At 43.2% G+C, this 23,399-nt stretch overlaps 1 protein-coding gene across 1 annotated transcript in view; it reads left to right on the plus strand.

Moving 5' to 3' along the window:
* Positions 1-3,417: 3,417 nt before the first annotated feature.
* Positions 3,418-23,399, plus strand: part of STAB2 (stabilin 2) — a 158,642-nt gene continuing 138,660 nt past the window's right edge. The window contains exons 1-3 of the mRNA XM_079142890.1: positions 3,418-3,732; positions 6,869-7,002; positions 8,459-8,574. Coding sequence (XP_078999016.1) covers positions 3,658-3,732; positions 6,869-7,002; positions 8,459-8,574 — 325 coding nt within the window. The 5' untranslated portion in view covers positions 3,418-3,657. The remainder of the gene's footprint in view (positions 3,733-6,868; positions 7,003-8,458; positions 8,575-23,399) is intronic.

Raw genomic sequence — 23,399 nt, forward strand, 5'->3', positions numbered from 1 at the left:
ACCAGCCAGATGCAAACTACATACCTCAAAGGTATGCCCCCAGTGACCCACCTCTTCCGGCCACACCCTGCCCATCTTTAGTCACCAGTCAGCGAATCCCTGTCAGGGGATTAGTTTAAGGCTCCCAAAACCCAATCACTTCACTTCATAACCCAATCACTTCACTTCATAACCCAATCACTTCACTTCATAACCCAATCACTTCACTTCTGAATGTTCTCGCATTGTTTCACACATGAACTTTTGGGGGACACCTCACATCCAAACCATAATACCCAGGCTAAGCAAAAAATACTATGATCCCATATAGCCAGGTAGGTTCGTTCTACTTCATAAGCACAGACTCTACCCCTGTGGGTCACCTCCCCAATTCCAGAATGATTTGTTCCAGGTGCGTGGAGGACCCAGCAAATCAAGGGGATGCATCAACCTCGGGCTCCTGGCTTCAAATCCCTGCCCTCCTCTCACTAGATGTGTGACCCCAGACAAGATATTCACTCCGTGCTCTGCCGCAGTCTTCTCTTCTGCAAAGTGACAATAATAGCAATATTTATACATCAGGTTTAAGGCAAATACTTGATAAGTTAAAGTCAATAATTTAAATAAGTACTTAAGTTTATTGACTCAGTATGAAGAGACAATTAAACTTATCTGAGTGATTAAATAAGTCAAACGAGTTCATGATTTGAAGGGCACCTGGATCAGCTGTGGGGGAGTTTGCCACAATGAGGGTGATGAAGAGGTGACGATCCCCTTTCTTGAAATACACACAACGTGTTCTTATCCCAAGTGACTGAGACTGAATACTCAGTAACAAGCAGTCCCCGGAGCACGACTTCAACACAACAGTTGAACACGAACTCCCCAGAGTCCAGAGGCTGCAGGGATACTCTTCATGGTTACCCAGGGAGGGTTCTGTCCCCACCGCCAACACCATTTATTTTTTTCCTTTTGCAGAGTGAGAAGAGTCTCTTCAGACTCCGCTCTGAGATTCCTCTTTTCACCCAAGGAAAGTCACCCCCAGGTCTTCCAGGGACTGTCCACACACCGTAGGAGCTATGAGAGGGGGCCAGCTGCCTGCAAAATAGTGCGGATTAAAAACCTTTGTCTTGAGCCGGGGAGATAGCTAGTTGGTAGAGTGCTTGCCTTGCAAGCCCAAGGCCCTGGGTTCGATCCCCAGCACTGCGCAAAAAAAAAAAAAAAAAAAAAAAGAAACAAAAAACCTTTGTCTCAAAACCACTTTACAGATCAGCTGTCTTTGGGCAAGGTGTCAGTATCCTTACTGTGGCTCACATCCCTTTGGGCAGATTGTTGGAATCTCTGTCCCAGTTCATTCAAAGTGGGGGTGGGATGGAAATAACCTGAAGACTCTCTGTTCACAGCACTCAAAAGAACCTCACAAACAATTAATTAATGCAACTATTAAGACAATTTCTGCACCATGTCATGTGAGCTCTAAGTATCTTTTTTTTAATGCATCCAATTGCTAAAATCTATGCGTAGGTCCCAGAAAGGCTAAATTCTACTTCCTAAGAATTTAAGAGTCTGCTGCTAGAGTCTAAGGCAGTTTTTTCCCTAAGAGAAGCCATTAGAATACAAGATCTAGAAGTTGCTGGCACAAATTTCCAGAAGGAGAAAAGCATCCCTTGGTCTTGGATGTTTGGGAAATACCGTCTTACACAATGTTGAACCACTTTCGTTGGATTTGTTATGTTGTTCTACTGCAGGATTCTCAGAATCTTGACCGGTCTAACCAGACGGTTGATCCATAAGGACAGCTTTCCCCAAACACCTGGTGAAATAATTCTTCACTGGTACCCCTATGGTATCTCCTGGAACTAAATGCTGTTTCTTGTACACGATTTAGGAGATGCGACTCTGGGTTCATTTCATCATTTAACCTGGAACCCAATCCACAGCAAAGCCCAGATATTTCTTCACATCCTTCAGAAAGAAGAGAATCAGAAAGAAGCTTCCAACTCTTCCTTGGTACACTTGCTAAGGGAACACAGCTGCTATAACACATGAACTTCAAAATCTCCTGTCGGTCACACACTGCCATCAATTTCCCTCCACCAGTAGTCAGGGCAGGTGAAACCTCTCAGGAAGGCTTGAGAACGTCTTCCTCCATCCCCGTCCCAGGAGCTGTGGCCCGGGGCCAGGCATCAGGATCCCAGCTTCCTGATGCACAGCCGCGGTTGAGACCCAGGGATCCTCAAGGGACTTTCCTTCTTCCCATTTAGACCTCTGGTTTGCCTTTGCTGGGCCTATGTTGGGAACGTTTCTGAAATTACTGATCAACATAATGTGTTTCAAAAGTCGAGAGCAAGAAACTTTGTAGGGAAGCAAGGATTGTTTAACCAAAACTATCCTCTAATAGGCATCCCCAGTTAGCTCAGCGTCCTGTGCCTGTTTCAGTGACAAGCACAGACTTGGTCCTGCCTAGCGCTGGGTCTGACACTTTTCTCTCTTGGCTTCGATGGACTGGAACACCACCCGCTGCTTATTTATTCATGAGCCTTCAGAGCTCTGGGCAGCAGAGGGTAGTGACCGGCAGGCCTGGCTCTGGAGCCACAGTCTGAATTCTGGATTCAGCCTCCACTAGCTATGCGACCAGGATGAGCTGCCCAACCTCTCTGCCTTAGTTTCCTCGTGTGTAAGTGGGGGGAATAATCCCCATGATTTCACCAAGTGCTGAGAAGGTTAAAGAAACAAATCCATGGGGAGGTCTATGTAGTGACCACAGCACAGTAAGTTTTCAGCAAGTGTTGACTATTATTATTTATTATCATCATCATTATTATTTTCCAGCAGTATTCTCTGCTCTAAGGGGTACAGAGAAGATGAAGGTTATGCTTCTGCCCTCCAGGAATTCACAACTGGGCATGAGAGGCAGACAGATGAATTATGACAGATGTATCAGCTTTCACAGTATTGTGTGCAGAATTCTGGAAGAGTCTCCAGCAGTGTGGAGGGTCAGGACAGGAAGGCTTCCTGGAAGAGGTGGCATTAGACCATGCCCTGAATGACAAGATCAGACCCACAGATTCAGTCACTTGCTACAAGAAAGAACTTGAAGAAAAGGAAAAATGTATTAAAAACCCCCACTGTCAACACCTATGAGGAGTGTGTCAGCCATGTGGGTAAAGCCACCGCCCTCTAACAAGTCACCCAAGCTTCTGGAACATTCTCTCCATTCCTGCAGTTGTGCCCATTTGTGGGTGATCCCACAGACAGCGCCCCACAGAGGGTTTGGGGCTTTGCATTTAGATAGAAAGGCTAGTCATCTTCCATGAGCAGTTGGGGACAGGCACAGGGCAGGGTGGGCAGGACAGTGGGGAGGCCCAACTGCCTTTGTCTTTCACAAGGCACAAAATCCCAGGTCATGTCTCTGCCACAGCCCCTCCAGGAAATCCTGTCATTCATCCAGGACTTATATACAGTTCAGAGGGACCAATATCACCAAGATCCTGGATTTGCCACTTTTCCTGTCTGGAGACAGCTCTTTGGAATCTTCTGGCTCAATCCAGGAAAACAAAAGGAAAGAGTTTGAAACCCTGAAGTGAGAAAGGATCCGCTCGGTGCTCATCAGTCTAAGTTGAAATAGCTGAGGCCTTCTGACAGGTGCCTGGTGGGGGCAGGAGCGACCTTCCCGACATGCTGCCCTTAAGGGTGGTTTTGCTTGGGTTGGTTGTGCAGAATTTCTGCTCCCTGGCTGAAACCACAGGTCAGGTAAGAGGAAACTTGCATGTACGTTTGGTTTGTTAATGTGCATGATGTGTTCAAAAGCTTCTGTCTTTCCTGATGGTCCTGGGTACATGGTCCTGCTCTGCACTTCGTAAATCAAGAGAAAGCTTGTGAGAATTAGACCTGAGCATGGTGCTCCCTCTCTGAAGGAGTGTGACCCATGTGGTTCTATTTCACGTTCCACCTGCTCTGGTGAAATCTCTGATTTCAGTGCTAGCCTTCCTATTCGGGGTTTTGTTTGTTTTAATCATCTCATCCCCTACCACCCCACCTTTCCAACTGTGAAAATAACTATGAGTGTGAAGAGATGTTCTGGGGGATTCGAGAGTGGGTGACATTCTGCGGAGGAACAGAAGTAACAAATATTTACAAAAGTCATCAGGAATTCACCCATCCCTTCTGCCTTCCACAGCTGCAGTGGAAATTTCTAGTGCTACCTTCCTGGTGGCCCTTATTCAATACATCAGCACTGCAGGACCTGGAGCAGGCTCTCAGCTGTCCTAGCAGAGTGACATCAGAGCAGCCAGCACCAATCTGGGGTGACTGATTTAAAATGCATTTCACAATCTCTAACTGCCAATTAAGAAGAAATCTTAAATATGATTGTGCCTCTGCACCGGGCAAACGTTTGCCAACAAGTTTTCTCTGGTTGGTTGTCTTCTGATCATTCTTCTCATAAAATACTGGGAGGATGTATACTGCTTCATATTCCAGCTGGGAAGTGGGGGAGAGTGAGTTTGAACTTGGCTTTTATTTGTCTGTTTCACAGATACTTTGGAGATGAGTCATGGTGCTCCACAGTTTACTACCTGTTCAACCCTGAGAAAATAATATAATCCCTGTAAGCTCAGCCTCTCCTCTGACAGTGCCCCACAGTGGCAGGAATTATCAGTTCTGGCCTGGCCAAGAACTTGCTTTTGTAGGCCTGGTCTCTGCAAAAGCAACCAGCATTTAAAGTCTCTAAAACTGAGCTTGCTTTGCAGAGGGAGTGAGTTTATAAATACTGAATGAGAGGTACATGAGTCATTCCATTTGAAAAAGGTATTTGGGAGGTCAAGGGATTTCCTAAATAGAGAGTAATGAATCCAGCCTACTAAAAAAGAAAAGTCAAAGTAATGTCACCCAATACAGCTACTCCAGAAAATGGTCCCCTTTAAAATACATGTTGGCAGCCAGGCTGGTGGCACACGCCTGTAATCCCAGCAGTTTGGGAGGCTGAGGCAGGAGGATCTCGAGTTCAAAGCCAGCCTCAGCAATGGCGAGGAGCTAAGCTATTCAATGAGACGCTATCTCTATTAAATAGAATACAAAATAGGGCTGGGGATGTGGGTCAGTGGTTGAGTGCCCCTGAGTTCAATCCCCAGTACCCTCCCCCCAAAAAACACAGATATGCATACATACATATACACACTCTAGTGTCATGACAGTTAGAGGGAGTTAATTCATACGGTATCTATGACTGGCTTTTATCATCATTCCACAAAGAACAGTCCAGTACTATCTGGATGCATAAGGATTACCAAATGAAAGCTTCCAGTAAAAACAGAGGTTTTATTTTTTCTCTATGCCACTTGGATAGGAGGAAGAGAAAGGACTAATAAAAGAATCAACAGACCAGTAATTTACAGTGTGACCTCGAGCAAGTCACTGCACTGTCCCTCACTTCAGTTCCCCCCACTGTAAAACGAGGATGATGACATTTACCCCACTTATCTCTAGGTGTGGCAAAGTTCAAATAAAATCACACTTTTGGAAGGGCACAGTCCCCTACCTCGTTCTGCACACATAAGGTTTCTCTTTCCGCAGACCTTGCCTATTTCAGTGTCCTTGGAAGTAGCTCTGGTGTTTCCACACGTCCCAGTGCTGGGCCCAGAGAACGAAGCATGGGGTAACAGGAAGTACGGGATGTGGTCCTGCCCAGCAAGGGGCTTTTAAATGCAGAATAGACTAACCAGATTTCCCTGGGCCAGCCCAGAGCAAGAGATGCCTGTGGCTTTGTGGATGTGATGCAGGGTGCAGGCTGGGTAGCCAAGGGGGTGGGACAGAATATTCCTGTGAGGACAGACACCAGGCCAGGCACAGAGATGGGATGGAGGAGCCTTTCAGAGCCAGCATTTACTACTGGCTACTTCGGGTTTTGTGCCGGGTAGTATGCCCCTGTTCCAGCACGGAAAGTTCTCGATAACCCAGAGAGTGGTTATTGATATCTCCCCTCCACAGGTCATGGTGCAGGGTAAGGAGTTCACTCAAGATTGTGCGCTTTGAAGATCCAGAGCTTATCTCCAAACCCAGGTCTTTTGACTCCCAAATTTGGTCTCTCTTTGTTGTGCAAAGATGCTTCATCTTAAACCTGATGGAGGGAGTAAGGTACTTGAGAAAAGGGAGAAAATTCATGTGGGAGGGTCAGCCCCTGCCTCTGGAACAATGGGAGGCAGGCTCAAAGTGGGTCCGGATCATTTTTTAGTAGTTCATTCTGTGCCACTTTGTGTTGCTAAATAACTGTCCCAGGTGGGCCTGCCTGAAGTCCCAAATTTGTTCATTTAATCAGGCAGTATAAGTGGGGACCAGTGTGGATCAGACACTATTGAGGGGTTCAGGGTACAGCAGTGGTCACCAAAGAGCAAGACCCCTGTTCTCATAGAGCCTACCTTCCAGCTGGATTGTAGTCTGAAGATCGCAGGAGCTGTCTCCTCCGTAGCATGCAGTACGGTGCAGACCTGAGCCGTCATTCCTGTGGAGTCAATGCTGAAAACTCTCCCTGATGCCTGTCCATCTATGACCCACTGCTCTTGAGTAACCTGCTTTAACAATTTCCCATCCAAAACACTATTCTGGGATACATTCCAGGTTTCTCCTTTGGCGAAATGTGAGTAAGGACATGAGGTTACCTTGCAGAACTCCAGACTCAAGATCAGGGATAGCAAGTGAGTGCGCCTCCCTCACCCATGCCGTGGCAGACATTGCTTGTTGATCCCAACACTCTGGCCAGTCATTACCAATCAACCTCACTGCCATCCTTGACTTTACTTTCAGATGAAGCCAAGGGAGAAGATTGGCCAAGCCAGATGTTTTGCAAGGCTCTGATCCTGGGCATTGATATATCTTGGTTATGTTTGCACAGGCAAAAAGATGCGATAAGGAGTCTCTTCTGACGATGAGGACCCAGTGCCGATCCTGCTCACTTAATGTTGAAATTGAGTGCCCAGATGGTTACACCAAGATAACCAACAAATCTGTAGGAGTTCGGGATTGCAGGTACTCACTAGGAGAAAACAAGTGTGCCTGAGTCTCAGAACTGGGACTCCAGATTCAAACTCCCTGTCTTGAAAACTGCAAAGCATTTCCATGGTTTTTCTCTAACACTATATTGGACCCAAACTTAGGTAACTCACAACTTAAGAACTTGGGTCTAAAGCACCTCTTATCATTGATTCACATTTTTATACAAAATTGTACTGATTTGCATATAAACATCCCCCCCCTTCCTCTTGCCTCTATTTTTAATATCTGGGGATTTGTTTCATTTGGAAAGAGTTCCAGTTGGAGCTTTTGAAAGGCCTTGGGTTTGGTAGTCATCTCACTAACAAACTAGGGACCCAGATCCTATTGAGGACCCAAAGAAAGGGGGCAAATGAATTTCAGCATGCTTGGATTCTTTGTGATGTTGCATTCTCAATGACTTCTCAAGATTCAAAATTCTCATAGGATGATAAGCGGTCCTGCTCGCGGGCCAAAGGGTGCAGCTCTGAGACTCAAGTACAAATGTGACTTTTTAAATAAAAAGTCAATTTACTAACTTAGAAATTAAACTTTACTCAATGAGTTCATTATACATATTTTTTATATCTAGTAGTTGTAGATGAACAGCATGCCTTTATTTTATTTGCTTATTTTTGTATGCCTTACTCAGGATCAAACCCAGTGTCTCACACATGCTAGGCAAGTGCTCTGCCACTGAGCCACAGCCCCAGGCCCTCAATGAGTTAATTTTTAATTCAGAATAAAGAATTGACTTTTTTTTAAATTTTGTACAAAATGAAACCCTAATGCTGTTACATAACACTTTTTAAAATTCATTTTTGTTTAATGTGACCACATGACACTCTAAAACCCAAGTCACTGTTTCCAATACAAATGTACATGTGTAAACACACATTTTTAAGTGAACCTTGTTAACCGTGTGTCCTGGACAGTAGTTCTCCAGGACTTGTACTCATCTTGCATAACTAAAGCTTTGTGCCTTTTGGCCAAGCCCTAATTTCCAGCTCCTTCCAATCCCTGTCAGCCAACATTCTACTCATCTATGAGTTCGATTCCTCATATAAGTGGGATCTGTGATATTTGTCCCTACATACCTGATCTAAGTAACTCAGTATAATATCCTCCTTGTGAATCCATGTTGCTTACAAATGACAAGAGCGCCTTCTTTTCTAAGGCTGAGTAATATTTTAATATTTTACTGTGTGTTTGTATGTTATCTATGATCCACCCCCGCCATTTTCATTGTTTCTTGATTTTTCATCCATTTCTAACAATTAAAAATAATTCATGATTAAGTATTATTCCACCTAGAAAAACAAACTTGTTCAATCTATGTAATTTTAAATATAAGTAAGCATAAGACCTACATAAAAACATAGACTAATCCCCCCACCTGGAGTTAATTGCATTGCTGTGATCATGGGTTAATGTCCTCTCTTTACTCTCCAAGGTACACCTTTGAGATCAGAACATACTCTCTGTCTCTCCCTGGATGCCGCCATATTTGCAGGAAAAACTACCTCCAACCTGAGTGTTGTCCAGGTCACTGGGGTCCAGACTGCATGGGTAAGTGGCACAACCTTTGCACTTTTGTGCTTGCTTTTCAATGTCTGAATTCATAGAAAATTGAGATGAAGGAAGCCCAATAAAAGGAGAATGTAAGCACCATTTTCCAGAAATTTCCATGTTAGTCTATATATTGAAACTCTTTCTTACTCCATCAGTAAAGAAATCTACCGTAATTAGAGATCACTTTTTAAGAAAATTCCTTTTTAAATGAGAGAAAGGGACAATTGAAAGATTATTTATTTTTATTTAAAAAAAAAGATAACTGGTCAAAGAGAAGAAATGAGAATGCTGAATACAATTTTCTTTAGGAAGAAACATCTTGAAGACTATAGTTATTGTTTGGCAACCAAAATAACCAATAAATAATATAAAAATTTAAGTCTTACAATGGAATGTCAAACTCTACCATATTAAACTTTATATACTTTAGTGTAAAGCAATTGCGTAAAGTTTACTGTGTAAAGTTATATGCAATATATGTGTACTTTAAAAATTAATTCTGACCAGATTCCATTGTATGAAAACTATGAGCAAAGTTTTAGTAATTTGCCCAGACTCCGATGATCAAGCATAGCATTTTGCCAGCTGAAACTGAAGTTTTATCCTGATTATACATTAAAACTCAGTGACTGAGTCCTTGCTGTGATATGCAATTATGCAAAATCCCTGGTTTTGGGAGTCAAAAATTGGATATCTTAATTCATGACTTTGTCACTGAGTCCCTATCCTCCAAGATGTAATGAAAATCTTTCTTTATGTTCCACTAACAAGGGGAAGTGAGTTCTCTAGCTTTTTCGTTCTGGTTGAAGTAATACAAGTAAATTGTGCACCACTTGTAAAGTTTAGAAAGGTACAAAGAAAGAAAAAAATATCAACTCATGTTCTGATTCTGCCACAAATAGGAAACCCTAAATATTTTGGCTTATTTCAATCTTGGTCTTTTTTTCCGTAATCTTCTAAATAGTTGAGCCCATATTGTATGTATCTTGTTGTCTCCTGCATTTTTTTTCTTAACTAATGATTAAATGACTAATAGCTTCCATCTATTCAACATTACTGACATTAGGTACTAGTAAGGTTCTTGGCTTTTTATTTTCTGATACAATTCCTAAAATAAACCTTTCAGTTAGATAGTTTTATCTCCATTTGCCTATGAGGGATCAGATATTTAGGAATTATCTCTTGCCAGTTCCTTTTGGGATGATAAGTGATAAAGTAAGTTCAAGTTCAAGGCTTCCGTGCACCAAAGGCTGCTCTTTCCACTTTGTCCCACTGCCTGAAGTACAGCATGGAGAAAGAGATCGTCAACATGCATTTCTGATTCCTCTCTCCATTAGGAGGTCCTTCCAGCCTGCCCAGTTGAGGCCTGTGGTATGCTCCAGGCCCGAGGAAGGTCCACATTAGAGATTTAGACATCTGTTAACTGCTCTGTGCTGGTTTCACCCAGCATATTGGCATATATGTATAAAACTTCAGCCCATCCTAACCAAGTGTCCTGATGCAGCGTCTTTACCCAGACTCCCAGATTTCAAAGACTTCTTTTCAGGTCAAAGGCAGTCATGTCTTCAGCCAATTCTCACAGACATCCTAATGCGATTGAAAGAACTTCTAGATTTGCTTTCCTCTTTCCAACCTATGAAAACTAAACAGATGTTAAGTTATTAATCAGATACACTGTAGACAAGAAAAAAACTTGGTCTAAGATGCATTACAAAAGTCAGCGTGTCCAACAGAATGAGTGACAGACCCAGCCAGGAGGGCAAAACAACAGGGGACTGCAACCCCAAGTTTCAGGGGTGAACTTAGTTGCATGGCTAGTTTGGGCCAATGAATTCTTACTTATGCTTCGGTTTCCTTATCTGCCAAATGAGGGGTAACAAGTCCTGCTTTACAAAATTGTCATAGAGGTTTGCAAACAACAATCTAGGTGAAGTGGCTCAGTGCATGACACACAAAGGCACTTTAGAAATGTTGTGTGTCTAAATGAACACGTGAACAGCCGTCCACGTGGGTCCCTAATAATGAAGGGAGAAGGAAACGGCACTCTGTCCAAGCCCTTGTCTTAAGGGTGAGTAACTCTGGAAACATGAGCCTGCAAACAGGATTCAAAATCTTTAGCAGGTTCCATGCATTGCTTTGTGCTCTGTGGGGCAAACGTGCCAAGGCTCACATCTACCATCAGAGGGGTCGGAAAGGAGTCTCTGAATGCTCAGGCGTTTCCTTTAGACAGGTGTCCAGGCCAGAGAAGCAAAACACATGAAAACCAGGGCTGGGACATTTTTTCTGTTGCACTCTCATTGAGGAGAAAGGGTACTTCGCTTTATCTTCATATTCCAAACATACTAAAAAGTTACAAAAGGTTTCCTTCCGTCAGCTCAGGGAGAAGATAAACCTCTCTGTGGCTGCGTATTTCACCTCTCACATTCTGTGTGATGACAGCAAGGTCCTGTCTATCACTTTACATTTCCGCAAGGACAAAGCCATTTCGGAGCTGCTGACATGCGTCCACCCTCCTTTTTGAGGAAGCACACTCCCAAGCTCCAAAGTGACCTTGTGACCAAGGCACATAGGCAACCATTTCCTTTATAATGCAACAACAAATCCACTGGTGCTCAACACCTCTGGGGGACTTTGAAGATTATTTCCATCATGTCTTATATTAGGAAATAACTGGATGATCAACACAGAAAACTTAGAAAACACAGAAAAGCACAATGATTTCAAAAATTGCCTATCTTCTATAATGAAAAAAAAGCATAGTTTCTCACTTGGGGGGAAAGAAATATCCTGACATAAGAAAGATTATTTTTACTTGAACTTGCTTCTCGCTATTTAAAATTTGTACTGCTTTATCAAGTATGCATGTGAAAAAGCCTTTTCTTATTAGCACAGAAACATATTTTCAACTTTGAAACTTAATCATATTTGAACAGACGATATTCTGGTTGAGAGGAAGTTGGATTTCTTTATTTGTTCTTTTGATTCCACCATGAATATGATCAATTTGTGCAACAACTCAAAGTAATGGAAGAAGAATGAATGCAGAAAGGTCACATCTAAGCTCAATTGTAGCCACCAAACTTTTAAAGGAAGGTGATGACATGAAAGAGGGACCTTCAGAGTCTCTTAGCAGATAAAGTTACGGGAGGTCCCTGGCCTCCAGTTGGGCAGGAAGTTTATTCTCTTCCTTTAAAGAAACAGATCAGCTGATGATTTGCTGACAGATTATAATGGCCCAATCTCCAGTGTGAGAAAAGTCATGATACAAGAGACCACCCTAGTAGTGGTGACCAAAAGGAAATGTGATAATGCCTTAAAATAGCCTTATCAGCTACTTCAGCCTCACAATGTATTAGAAATATGCCCTTCTAGCAAATTCTGTAATATCTATTTTCAAACATGGGTGCTGAGACTGTCAGTTTCATCGTATTTATTATTTAGGGGGCCCCAAGGTGAAAGAAAAATGATTTGAGAAGCAAGAAATAAATTTATACTTTGACCTTAAAATTTTTATTTACAAACCAAACAGGTAGTTTTCATATATTGTTCAACCACTGTATTTAGGACATTAACTCAGGACTCCCAACACCCTCACACCCCTGCTATGTTTTTTCCAAAGTGCCTCCCAGGGTTGGTCAACTCATAAAAGTCAAATATTTATTGAGCACCTACTATATGCTGCACATAATCATATATATGATAGGACCTAACCCAGCCATGCATATACTAGGTCTCTAATCCCAAGTTGATAGACTAATGAGGGAGATAGACACAAAAGCAATAGTACCTGCATATTTTACCTGTGAGCCCAGGAGAGGATGCTGGGATTTTGAGGAGTTTGGCAGCTCGCCCTGTTGCCTGGTCAGCAAAATCTAACCACCCCCCAAAGGCCTTGCCTCCAGATAACACAGCACTGGGGGGCGAGGGTTCCATGTGTGGATTTGCAGAGGATGCAAACATCAAGCCCTAACAATAAGTACTAACCCTGACCTTTAACCCACTGAGTCCCAAGCCCCTGGGAGATGGGCTGGGCCAGGATGGAGCACTTCCTACAGAGAAAAGCTTCCCATCTCCTGCAGATGGGACTCAGGAAAATCCCCAGGAGACAGAAATTTCCAACCAGCCTTCACCCTTAGCACACCTACAGGAAAACATCCGATGGCCACGGATAGCTGGAAGGCCTCTCATTTCAGGGAAGGACGTGTTAGGGTCTCGCCTCTTCAGAAATTAGCCCCAAGGCCAGCCTCACCAGCCCCTTCCTGACCCCAGCAAGAGGCATGCAGGCTCCTTTCTATGCTGGCTGGACTTCATTTTACTTTCTCATCAAGTACAAGGGAAATCACTGTCAGCTTTGAAAATAACAGTAGGGAATCAATGAATGTTGAGCAAATCAATCAATTCAATGAATGGCCCATAGAAACACATAAACTATGTAAATATTATTAGCAATCCAAAGAAGCACAAGTTCAAGACTGTACAGTCAGGCAGAACTGGGTGAGAAGCCTCACCTCTGGATCTCATGACTGTGTGACCTCGTTACCTAACCTTCCCACGCCTCGGTTTCTTTTAGGTAAAGTAGTGATCAAGCCCTTCATGGGGCCAAGGGTGAGGATTAAATATACTGAGACAGCATATGTCACGTGCCTGTCATTCTACCCAGGGTCTAGGTTGCTCATAAGCACAACCACCGTAATAATAATAAAAACAAAAAGCAAAGGCAGCAGAAAATGAACAAAGATAAGTAAAGAAACCTTGGTAAAACCAACATTGGGTCCCTGGAAGATGTGTACCCATGATTAGCTAAATGGACATCTAGACGTGAAGAACATTCCTTGAACATCGCAACTACCCTAACACATACAAATGAGGGCATTTAGAGATTAAAGGCATCACAATGTATAAATTACCATGTGTTTAACATTAATGATTTGGATACCTGAATTTATTTTCCTCTCCAGTGGGTGTAAATTCTAGAAAAGCATCCTCCCAAGATCTAAATAACGTTTAATCAACCATTTTTAGGACACCAATCACCTTTCCAAACCTGTCCCTGGAGCACAGTATCAGTTCTGATGGATTTTTTTCAGCTGTTCTTTAGTCTCAATTTGCACACAGTGAAATACGCCCTTCTTGGTGTACAGTGTTTTGAGTTGGTACAAACACAGCACCCTTGAGAAGCAAGAAATAAATATATACTTTGACCTTAAAATTTTTATTTACAAACCAAACAGGTAGTTTTCATATATTGTTCAACCACTGTATTTAGGACATAAAATCAGGACTCCCAACACCTTCACACCCCTGCTATGTTTCTTCCAAAGTGCCTCCCAGGATTGGTCAACTCATAAAAGTCAAATGTTTATTGAGCACCTACTATATGCTGTGGAAGCCACCACAGTTAAGATACAGAACAGTTACACCCTCTCCCCAGCTTCCCTCTGATGGCCTCCCCAGCTTGCAGCCTCTGGCAAATACTGTTTTCTGTGCCTGTACTTTCACTTTTGTGTCATAGAACTAGAATCCCACAGTAGGGACTTTCCTGGGCTGACTTCTTTCCCTTAGCCTAATGCATCCAAGATCAGTCCATGCTGTCACAAATACCAGGAGCTTTAAAGGACTCCCCCGTGACTGGATCCAGTTTGTTTATTCACTAACTGAAAACATTTGCAGTTGTTTCCAATTTGGGGCAATTAAGTACAAAACCTTTATGTACAGGTTTTTTCATGAACACAAGGTTTTATTTCACTTAGATAAATACCCGGACATGGGGTCCTGCATGGCAGAGTGAAAGTATGTTTAACTTTGTGAGAAACTGCGGGAACTGTCTTCCAAAGCATCCATAATCATTTTTCTTCCCTACCACCAATGTGTGTGGGTTCCAGCTGTTTGGCAACCTTGCTGGCACCTGGCATAATGTGGTTTTTCCCTTTTTCAGCCATTCTAGTGGGTGTGTAATGGTCTTTCATTGCCATCTTTTTAATTTGCATCTTTTTGTGTGTTTATTATCTACTCATCTTTCAGGTGTTTTTCTTATCAAGTTTGGAGCACTAATTAATCTTTGAGATACAAGTCTTCTACTGCGTGTGTGATTTATAAATATTTTCTCATGGTCTGTGTCTTATCTTTCACTCTCTTAATGGTACTCGTTGAACAGAAAACATCCTTCATTTTGGCGAGGCCACTCTTGTGTCCTAGCTAGAAATTCTGGACTCACCTAATGACACAAAGATCTTTCTAGAAGCTTTATAGTTTGGGGCTTTACATTGAGGTCTATTATCTATATCAAGTTTACTTTCACATATGGTTTGAGGGATGGGTCAAGTTCATATCTTTATATGTAGATAATAATTCCAATAATTCCAGTAACATTTCTTGAAAAGACTGTCCTCTCTCCGTTGAATTACCTTTGTGGTACTGTAAAAAACAAGCTCACCTTCTGTGTCTTCTTGATCTGTATGTCTGTCCCTTCACCCTACCACCCATCTTGACTATCGCTTTGTAGTAAGTCCTGGAATCAGGTAGGATAAGTCCTCCAACTTGGCCTTTTTCAAAATTATTTTAGTTATTCCAGCAACTTTGCTTTGCCATATAAATATAGAATCACTTTGCCATTTCTATCAAGAAAAATAAATCCTGTTAGGATTTCATTTTAATTTTTAGTGCATTATAGTTATACAAAATTGTGGGGTTCCTTTTGCCATATAACAATTTACTCCATCCTGCTAGGATTTTAATTGGAATTATATTAAATCTATAGATCAGTTGAGGGAGGACTAACATCTGAAAATATTGAATATTCTAATTCATATCCACAGTACTGTACACCATTTATTTAGGACTTCTTTTTTTTTGTTCATTAGTATTTTGTAGATTTGAATTTACAGATTTTATACTACTTTTGTCACATTAATACCTAAGATATTCATGGCTGTTGGCATTATTTTAATGGATTTTTTACATTTTTTTATTTAGCTTTTAATTTTTAACAGACTGCATTTTGATTCATTGTACACAAATGGGGTACATAATTTCATTTCTATGATTGCACACAATGTAGATTCAAACCATTCGTGTAATCATACATGTACATAGGGTAATGATGTCTGTCTCATTCCACCATTTTTCATACCCCCTATTTCCTCCTACATATTCTAAAGTTCCCCCATTATTGATTTTTACATTTTCAATTGTTAATTATTCATGGTTACTTTATAGAAGTATAATTGATATTTGTATATTGACCTTGAATCCTGAGAACTTACTAATATTAGTTCTAATAATTTTTTGAAAACTCTTTGGAATTTCTCCATAGATAATTATATTTGTCTGAATTGCAATCAGGGTAATAATGTGCTACATATGAAGTGAACTGGACCGTGTTCTCTTTTCTTCAACTTCCTAGAAGGATTTTGTAAAATTGGTATCATTTATTCCTTGAATGTGAGATAGTATTCACCAATGAAGCCATTTAGCATGGAATTTCCTTTGAGCAAATGATTTTAATTTCAAATTCTTATGTTATCTATTTTCTCCTTCCATCAGTTTTAGTTTTTCACATTCAGTAAAATTTGTCTACTTCATTTATGTTGTCACATTTATTGGCATAAAGATGATCATATTGTGTTAGCTTTTCATCACTGTGACCAAAATACCTGACAAGAACAACTTAGAGGAGGAAAGTTGATTTGGGGCTCACAGTTTCAGAGGTTCAGTTCATGGTTGGCTGATTCCATTGCTCTAGGTCTAAGATGAAACAGAGCATCATGGCGGAAGGGTGTAGAGGAGGAAAGCTACTCAGCTCACAGTAGCCAGGAAGTAGAAAGACAGAGAACAAATTCTAGGGACAAAATATAAACCCCAAAGGCAGGCCCCCAATGACCTACTTCCTCCAGCCCCACCCCACCTGCCTGCAGTTTCCACACAGTAGTCCATTCACGTGTTAATCTGTCAAATGGTTTCACGCACTGCTTAGGTCACAGCGCGCACAGTCTGACCTTTCACCTCCAGGCATTCCTGCATTGTCTCACAACCACAGCAAAAATGCGTATTAATTCTCCCTTCCACGGGCTTAAGCTGGTAGTGATGTTCCTTCTCTCGTTCCTCTAACTGGTCCTTTTCAGCATTTCCCCCTCTCCCTCTCACCTTTATGTGGATCCAGATCCATACCTGGTATCATTTGGTTTCTTCCGGATCAATTTCCGTTATCTTTTAGATTTGTATGTCTGGAAAAACCTTTATCCGGACTTGGTTTTTGAAAAACGTCATTGTTGGATATAGAATTCTAAATCGCCTCTTTGGTTGGTTTTGGTACTCTGAAGATGTCGTTCCCTGTCCTCTAGCTTCTGTTGTGTCTAACAAGGGACCTGTCATTGGACCTGTGTCCTCGCAACAGTGTCTCTTTTCCCCTTGGTTGTTATTAAGGTTTTCTCTTTTTCACTGATTTTAAGGAATTTTTTATGGTGTGTAGTTTTCTTCTTGATGCTCTTGCCAAGGGTTCTTTGAGCTCTGGGGACTGTGAGTTTTCACATTTCCTCAAATTTGAAATTTTTCAGATGGTTTTCCTCTTCCCTCTTCAGAGACTCCAAGTTCACGGATATTGAGGTGCTTGACATTGTTCCACAGCTCTCTCCCGCGCTGCTTGTTTCTCAGTTTTTCTGTTTCATTTCATTTCCATTTAAGTTCACTGAGTCTTTTCTCTCATTGTTTAAACTGCTATTAATTTTACATAGTACTTTTTCATCTGTTATTTTTTCATTGAAAATTTTAATTTATATCTGATTTATATCTCCCTTCTGTAACATGCTTTTCCTCTTCTAGGATACACAGAATACAGTTATAACTATTTTAAATCTCTGTCTATCCTATGTGTTATTTCTGGGTGGCTTTAGTTTTTCTCTTCATTATTCATACCTGGTACATTTTTATTTAATTCAGGCACTGCAAATTTTACTTTTGTTGGGTGTTTGATGCACATGCATTTTATTAAAACACTCCTTCCCTAACACAATGCACATACACATGTGCACATACACATGTGTGCGCGTGCACACACACACACACACACACACACACACACACATTCTTAAGCTTTGTTCTGAAACAAACAAAACTACAGTCATAAGAGGGTGGAGATGCAACTCCATGATAGAGCACTTGCTTAGCATGCATGAAACCCTGGGTCTGATTCCTAGCACTGGGAAAAAAGAAAGAAGAGGAAGAAAGGAAAGAAGAAAGCTGCATAAAGGTACATTATGATCAAATTTCTAGGACCCAGATTAGTTGGAAATTTATTTGAGCCTGCTCTTAGATTTTGTTGGACCAGACTAAAGCAGCCTTTAATCTAAGGCTAATTATTCCCACCAGAGAGGTAGGGTTCTTCTGAGCCTGCTTCCCAATGTCCCATGTAGTGCAAGATTTTCTGCTCCTGGTGAAGGAACACCAAATACCCTGGCCTGGGTGAGCTGGGTCTTAGCCCTTTATTGTCTCTGAAACTCCCCCTTTCCCTAGTACTTGAGATTGAACCCAGTGTGCTCTATCACTGAGCTACATCCTCAGCCCTTTCTATTTTTTTGAGATGGGGTCTCACTAAGTCCCCTTGAACTTGCGATCCTCCTGCCTCAGCCTCCCAAGTCGCTGGGATTATAAGCATGAGCCACTGCCTCCAACCACCCGACACTTTCAAGTGGCTCCTTCCTGGCTCAGGCCGTTTCCTCTCTTCCACGCCAGTTCTCAGTGGTGTGGGGAGAGGAGTATGTGCAGAGCTCCAGAGCTTGCTCACCTCATCTCTGGGCAGCTCGCTTGCCCCTGGTTCTGCCCTGTGGGCTTCAGAAAAATTCCCCAAATTCCCCATACTCCATCTCCCAGCCGAGGGTTCCACTGGACTCCATCTAGGCTCCCCTCCTGCACTGCACGGGGACAATTTTGGGGCTTACCTCATTTCCCATCTCTCATGGATCACTGTCCTCTGCTGCCTGTGGGGTACTATCTGAAATCCAAATTTTCATATATTTTATGGGCATTTTTATTTTGTTTAAAACAAGACAAATCTGGTCTCTATTTCTCCATCTTGGCCAGGGAAGGAAGTTCCTTACTAACTAGATTGTCATACTACTGTCAAGTGCAAGATACCACCTAGAGGAAAACACCCCTGTGATCAACCCTTGGCTAGAGAAGAATCATGTATGAGTGTGACTGAGAAGCAGTAACAAACATCCCCTTCTGTACATCCATCACTTTCCCAGAGCCCTGTCTCTGAGCACTGAATCTCTGCTCTTAGAGTTTATCTGGTCAGTCACCTATGCTTTTAATTCACTCAGCAAATATTTATTAAACTTCCACTGTGCCCCAGGCATTGATCTAGACATTTGATGTATCACCGAATAAAATATGAAAGTGCCCTGCCTTCTGGGAGCTTATATTCTAGCTTATTGCTTAACTCTGAACACAAAGATCAACAAGACATGCTCCCTGGCATTAGAAACATCAGTTTATCCCTTCATCAAAAATTTGTTTTTCACAGGAAAAATGAGGGGTGTGTGAGATAGACCACCTGAGTCCCATCACCCTTTCCTGAAAAGGGCGCCAGAGTCCAGGGGGTATGGCAACTCTGCAGCTTTAAGGAAACACTTGTGGCAGGAGTGCTCTGTGTCAGAATGGTGTTGCCCTTGGTAGTCAGAAGTCCCCAGGGCACAGAGCTTTTTGAGCATTTGAAGAAGAAATAGTATGACTGTTTTAGTGTCTGGTGTATATGAAGTTTATCAAATTTTCTTTCATTTAGTATACCTGGTATGCAGGTATACTGGTCAAGCTCTTGTTGACCTCTAAGCACAAGAGGCTACACATATTATCAAAAGGACCAAACTTCCAACTAGCCCAAGTGGCTTAACTCAGTGCACAACATCTCCCTATGGTCATGACCTCCCTAAAACCAGCACTGGAACTCCCACACCAGCTGCCCAATGCTGTGGCTTCCTCTGGAGCCAGCAAGTTGCCCAGATGCTCCCTCCTTGCTGAGCTCATCCCCAGCAGGACCTTGCAGAAGCACTGAGCACTTTGCCACTGGCCCAACCTATGCTCCAATCAACCATCCCATGCAATGGACAATCAGCTTAGAAGCAGCCTGGGAAGCATAAGCATCCTCACCTCGTCCCTGTCTGGGACAATCCACACTGACTCCTCCAGCATGCCCAGTGATTCTCAAATACTCATGTGCAGTAGCATTACCTCTCAAGCCCATTAAAAATGCATAATCCTGGGTCTTACACAAGAGATCCCTATTTAATAAGTAAAATATCATCAGACTTTGCATCAAATTGTGGCAGGTTATTATTGGCCAGGGGATGAGTGTGGACTGAAGTCCAACTCATTCTTGGCTGGCCAAGCCATGAGTCTGGGGTGGGCCTGGTCTGCTACAAGGAGGGGGCACCTTCTGTTTATTTTAATTCCATCTGTTTTCCAAGCCTGTGTCTGTGGGAATATATCCACAAAGCATTTGGGGGTAGTGCAGGGTTTTGCAGGCAAGTATTTCAAGAGAAAGTCTGTGAGGGAAAATGAGGAGGAAGGCAGGGGAAGCTGTCAGAGAGCAGCTCCGACCCTCAAGGCTAAGAGAGGGAAGGAAGGGGGTTTGGATTGGAGAGTCTTAGACTATTATGTGTAATTCTAAGAAAATTTGGTAGCACTGATGGGGAGTTCTCCATCCAGAGTTGCCACAAAGGAGTTCCTGTATCTGCAGGAATGGGCCTGCCCAGGTGACCCTGTTGTGCTCAATTCCTGGCTGGAGACCATCATGGGGTTTGTGGCCTTGGGAACACGTGGTAGATTTCAAGGGACAGTCATATACTGCATGTGTTAGTCAGCTTTTCATCACTGTGACCAAGATACCTGATTTACTCTGGCTCACAGTTTCAGGATTCAGTTCACAGTTGGTTGCATTTAAGGCAAAAGCATCATGGCAGATGGCCATGGTGGAGGAAAGTTACTTGGCTCATGAAAGCCAAGAATCTGGGCAGGGTTTAGAGAACAAGAGCAATACTTCCAGGGCACGCTTCTATCACCTACCTCCTCTAACTAGATTCCACCTCCCAGTAGTCCAGTGGGTTGATCTACCAGTGAGGTCAGAGCCCTTATGATCTAATCAATTCCCCAAAGTCCCACCACTGAATCTTGCTGCATTGGCAAGGGCACATGCTTTCTACATGAGACTTTGATGATGTTCCAAATCCAAACCATAACACTGTATAACAACATTTCAGTCAATGGCAGACCACATAGTCAACAGGGGTCACGTGCTTATATCACCTAGTGAGGTCGTAGCCATCTTACTTTGAGTAAGATCACTCCATGATGTCCACACAACAGCAAAATCACCTGATGCATGTCACATCTCTGATTAACTGATGCATGACTACGATTATGCTCTCGAAGTTGGAGACGTGAGAGGTGCATTTTTATGGCTTGTATTACAATGAGGAGGACCTTGGGCAATCTTGTAACAATCCCCCTTACAAGGTGATTCAAAACAGCTGGTCCAGGGAAGCACCCTTAGAGGAATGCCTGCTTAAATGTTTATAAAGAAGTGCTTGTTAACTCCACTCAGGAAAACGGAGGTCCAGAACTCCTGACATAGCATCACATTCCTGGAAGCCGGGGTGGAGGAGGCTCCCCAGTTCCTCTGTGACAGCCTGTATCTTGGAACGTGGTGATAATGTTCACGGATGACTCTGCCCTGTTTTCTGGGTTATAACAAGGCATGGGCTAAGTGGAACTGGCACTCAGAGGACAGAAAAGTTAAACCTGGCTCTGGGAAGGGGGGAGGTCAGGGAAAGTCTTAGAGGGTAGGAACAGCAACTCCAGGAAAGTGGGGAGTGGTCTGCCAGGGCTGGGCAGAAGGAATGCAAGATGGCGGGTGGGGGAGGAGTTGGCTGCATGTGCAGAGGAAATGATTTGGTAGAATGCAGGTGGGAGACAGACTCAGGCATTGTCTGCAGGTGTAACAAGGCCCGGGAGGGCATGTCTGCAAGGTGGCACTCATGGCAGCGTCTCAGGATGGAAGAGGCCCTGTGTCTTTCTGAGCCAGTCCAGAAGGCAAGCTGGCTGTCTTACTGGAGAGAGGCACAGAGCAAGAGAGGGAAACAGAGGGAGGGTTGCCACTTTGAACCCCACTAGTCCTGCCCAGGTCTGGCCCTGGATCCCAAAGCACCCTCTCAGCTGAGCAGGTCCCAAGAGGAAAAACAAACACAACTATTTGATAGTGAATGATTCATGAGAAGGCTGCCTTACTTAGCACCCTTGCTCAGCACTGTGAACTCAAGTATGCGATTCATCTTCAGATGAGCTACAAGGACTTACCTGGTCCCTGCTTGCTTCCCTCCTCTTCATCCTCCACTTTTGCTGCTCTTCAGACAAAAAAACAGAATCTTTAAAAAGGCCTGTCCTTATGATCCAGCTATTGCCATCTGTTGAGGCCAAATCAAAGCTAACTGGTCCATTCAGGATTAGGTCATCTTTGGTAAATGTTGAAGTATCCAGTAGGAGGTGCTATAAGGGCTCTGGTTCTCTTCCTTTATCCCAGTATGGAAACCAGCACTACCATGACCTTCTCCTTTCATGGGACATGGACACAGAGACCAGGTCTGTGTGCCCGCCTTATATACCCAAGAACTTACCTGGTTCCCAGCACCTTCCAATGCCGCCACACTGGGGCCCAAACCTCCAGCACATGAACCCTTAAGGAACACACTACACCGTGTCCACACCATTGCACCCTGAAGCTCATGTATTGAAATCTCACCTCCAACAAGGTGGTATTGCAACCTGGGAGGAGATTAGGACACGAGGGCAGAGTCCTTGTGAATGGAATTAGTGCCCTCACCTAAGAAATCCCAGAGAGCTCCCTGGCCCCATGCCCCATGCCCCATGCCCCGTGTGAGGACACAACAAGAAGGCACCTTCCATGAACCAGGAAACGGTTCTCCACCAGACACTGAGGCTCTCGCACCTGGATCTTTCCACCTGCACTTCCCAGCCTCGGGACTGTGGCGAACACAGTTTCTAAGTCACCCAGTCTGAGCTACCTTGTAATGGCAGCCGGAACCAGCTGGGATAACTGCTTTTCCATTTTCTATGAATGCTGATTTCACATGACAGGAGGAGGAGGTACAGCAGAGCAAGCTGTGACCCAGGAAATCTTGGGACAAAGGTCATTGATGATGGGAGAGGAGGGAAGGCAGCAGGAAGGCAGATTCTTCCAGGAGAGGCTGGGTGAAGGAGCCTCTTATTACCGCTTGCCTGCTGTGTGACTTTAGACCGGTCGCTTAACCACTCTGTGCCTGTTGCTTATCTAGGAAGTGGAATAGCATGTAACTTCAGGGGATTGCTGTGACTGGTGCACACAGTATCCTTTTTTTATTATCTATAACCGCATCATTAGCTGTTTTGTGGAAGGCTCATTTTCTTGCATGGAGTGATGATCCTGCCTCATTCACATAAGCACACTTCATGGCTGCGGCCTGACTCCCGCTTGGTGCCTGCAGATCCGGATTCCTTACTTAAACAGTCAGAACCTAAACTGTCACTGAACCCATGTCAACTCACAAGGGACCAATACCAAGTATATAAAACAAATTTTTTTTTTATCCTCTTTGCAGTAGCACCTGGAGTTTCTGTTGCTTATTTTAGCACATCTGTTTGACTTTGGGCAGTATCTGGCTTTCTTGCTAAATGCCCCTCCGTCCCAACATGAAACTGAATGCTTAGCACATAGTCGGAATTCCCTGAATACTGGTGAGATCTTCTAATAAATGTTGGTAGATGCTCATTCCAGA

Source organism: Sciurus vulgaris (assembly GCF_902686455.1).
Source record: "Sciurus vulgaris genome assembly, chromosome: 5".
NCBI lineage: Eukaryota > Metazoa > Chordata > Mammalia > Rodentia > Sciuridae > Sciurus > Sciurus vulgaris.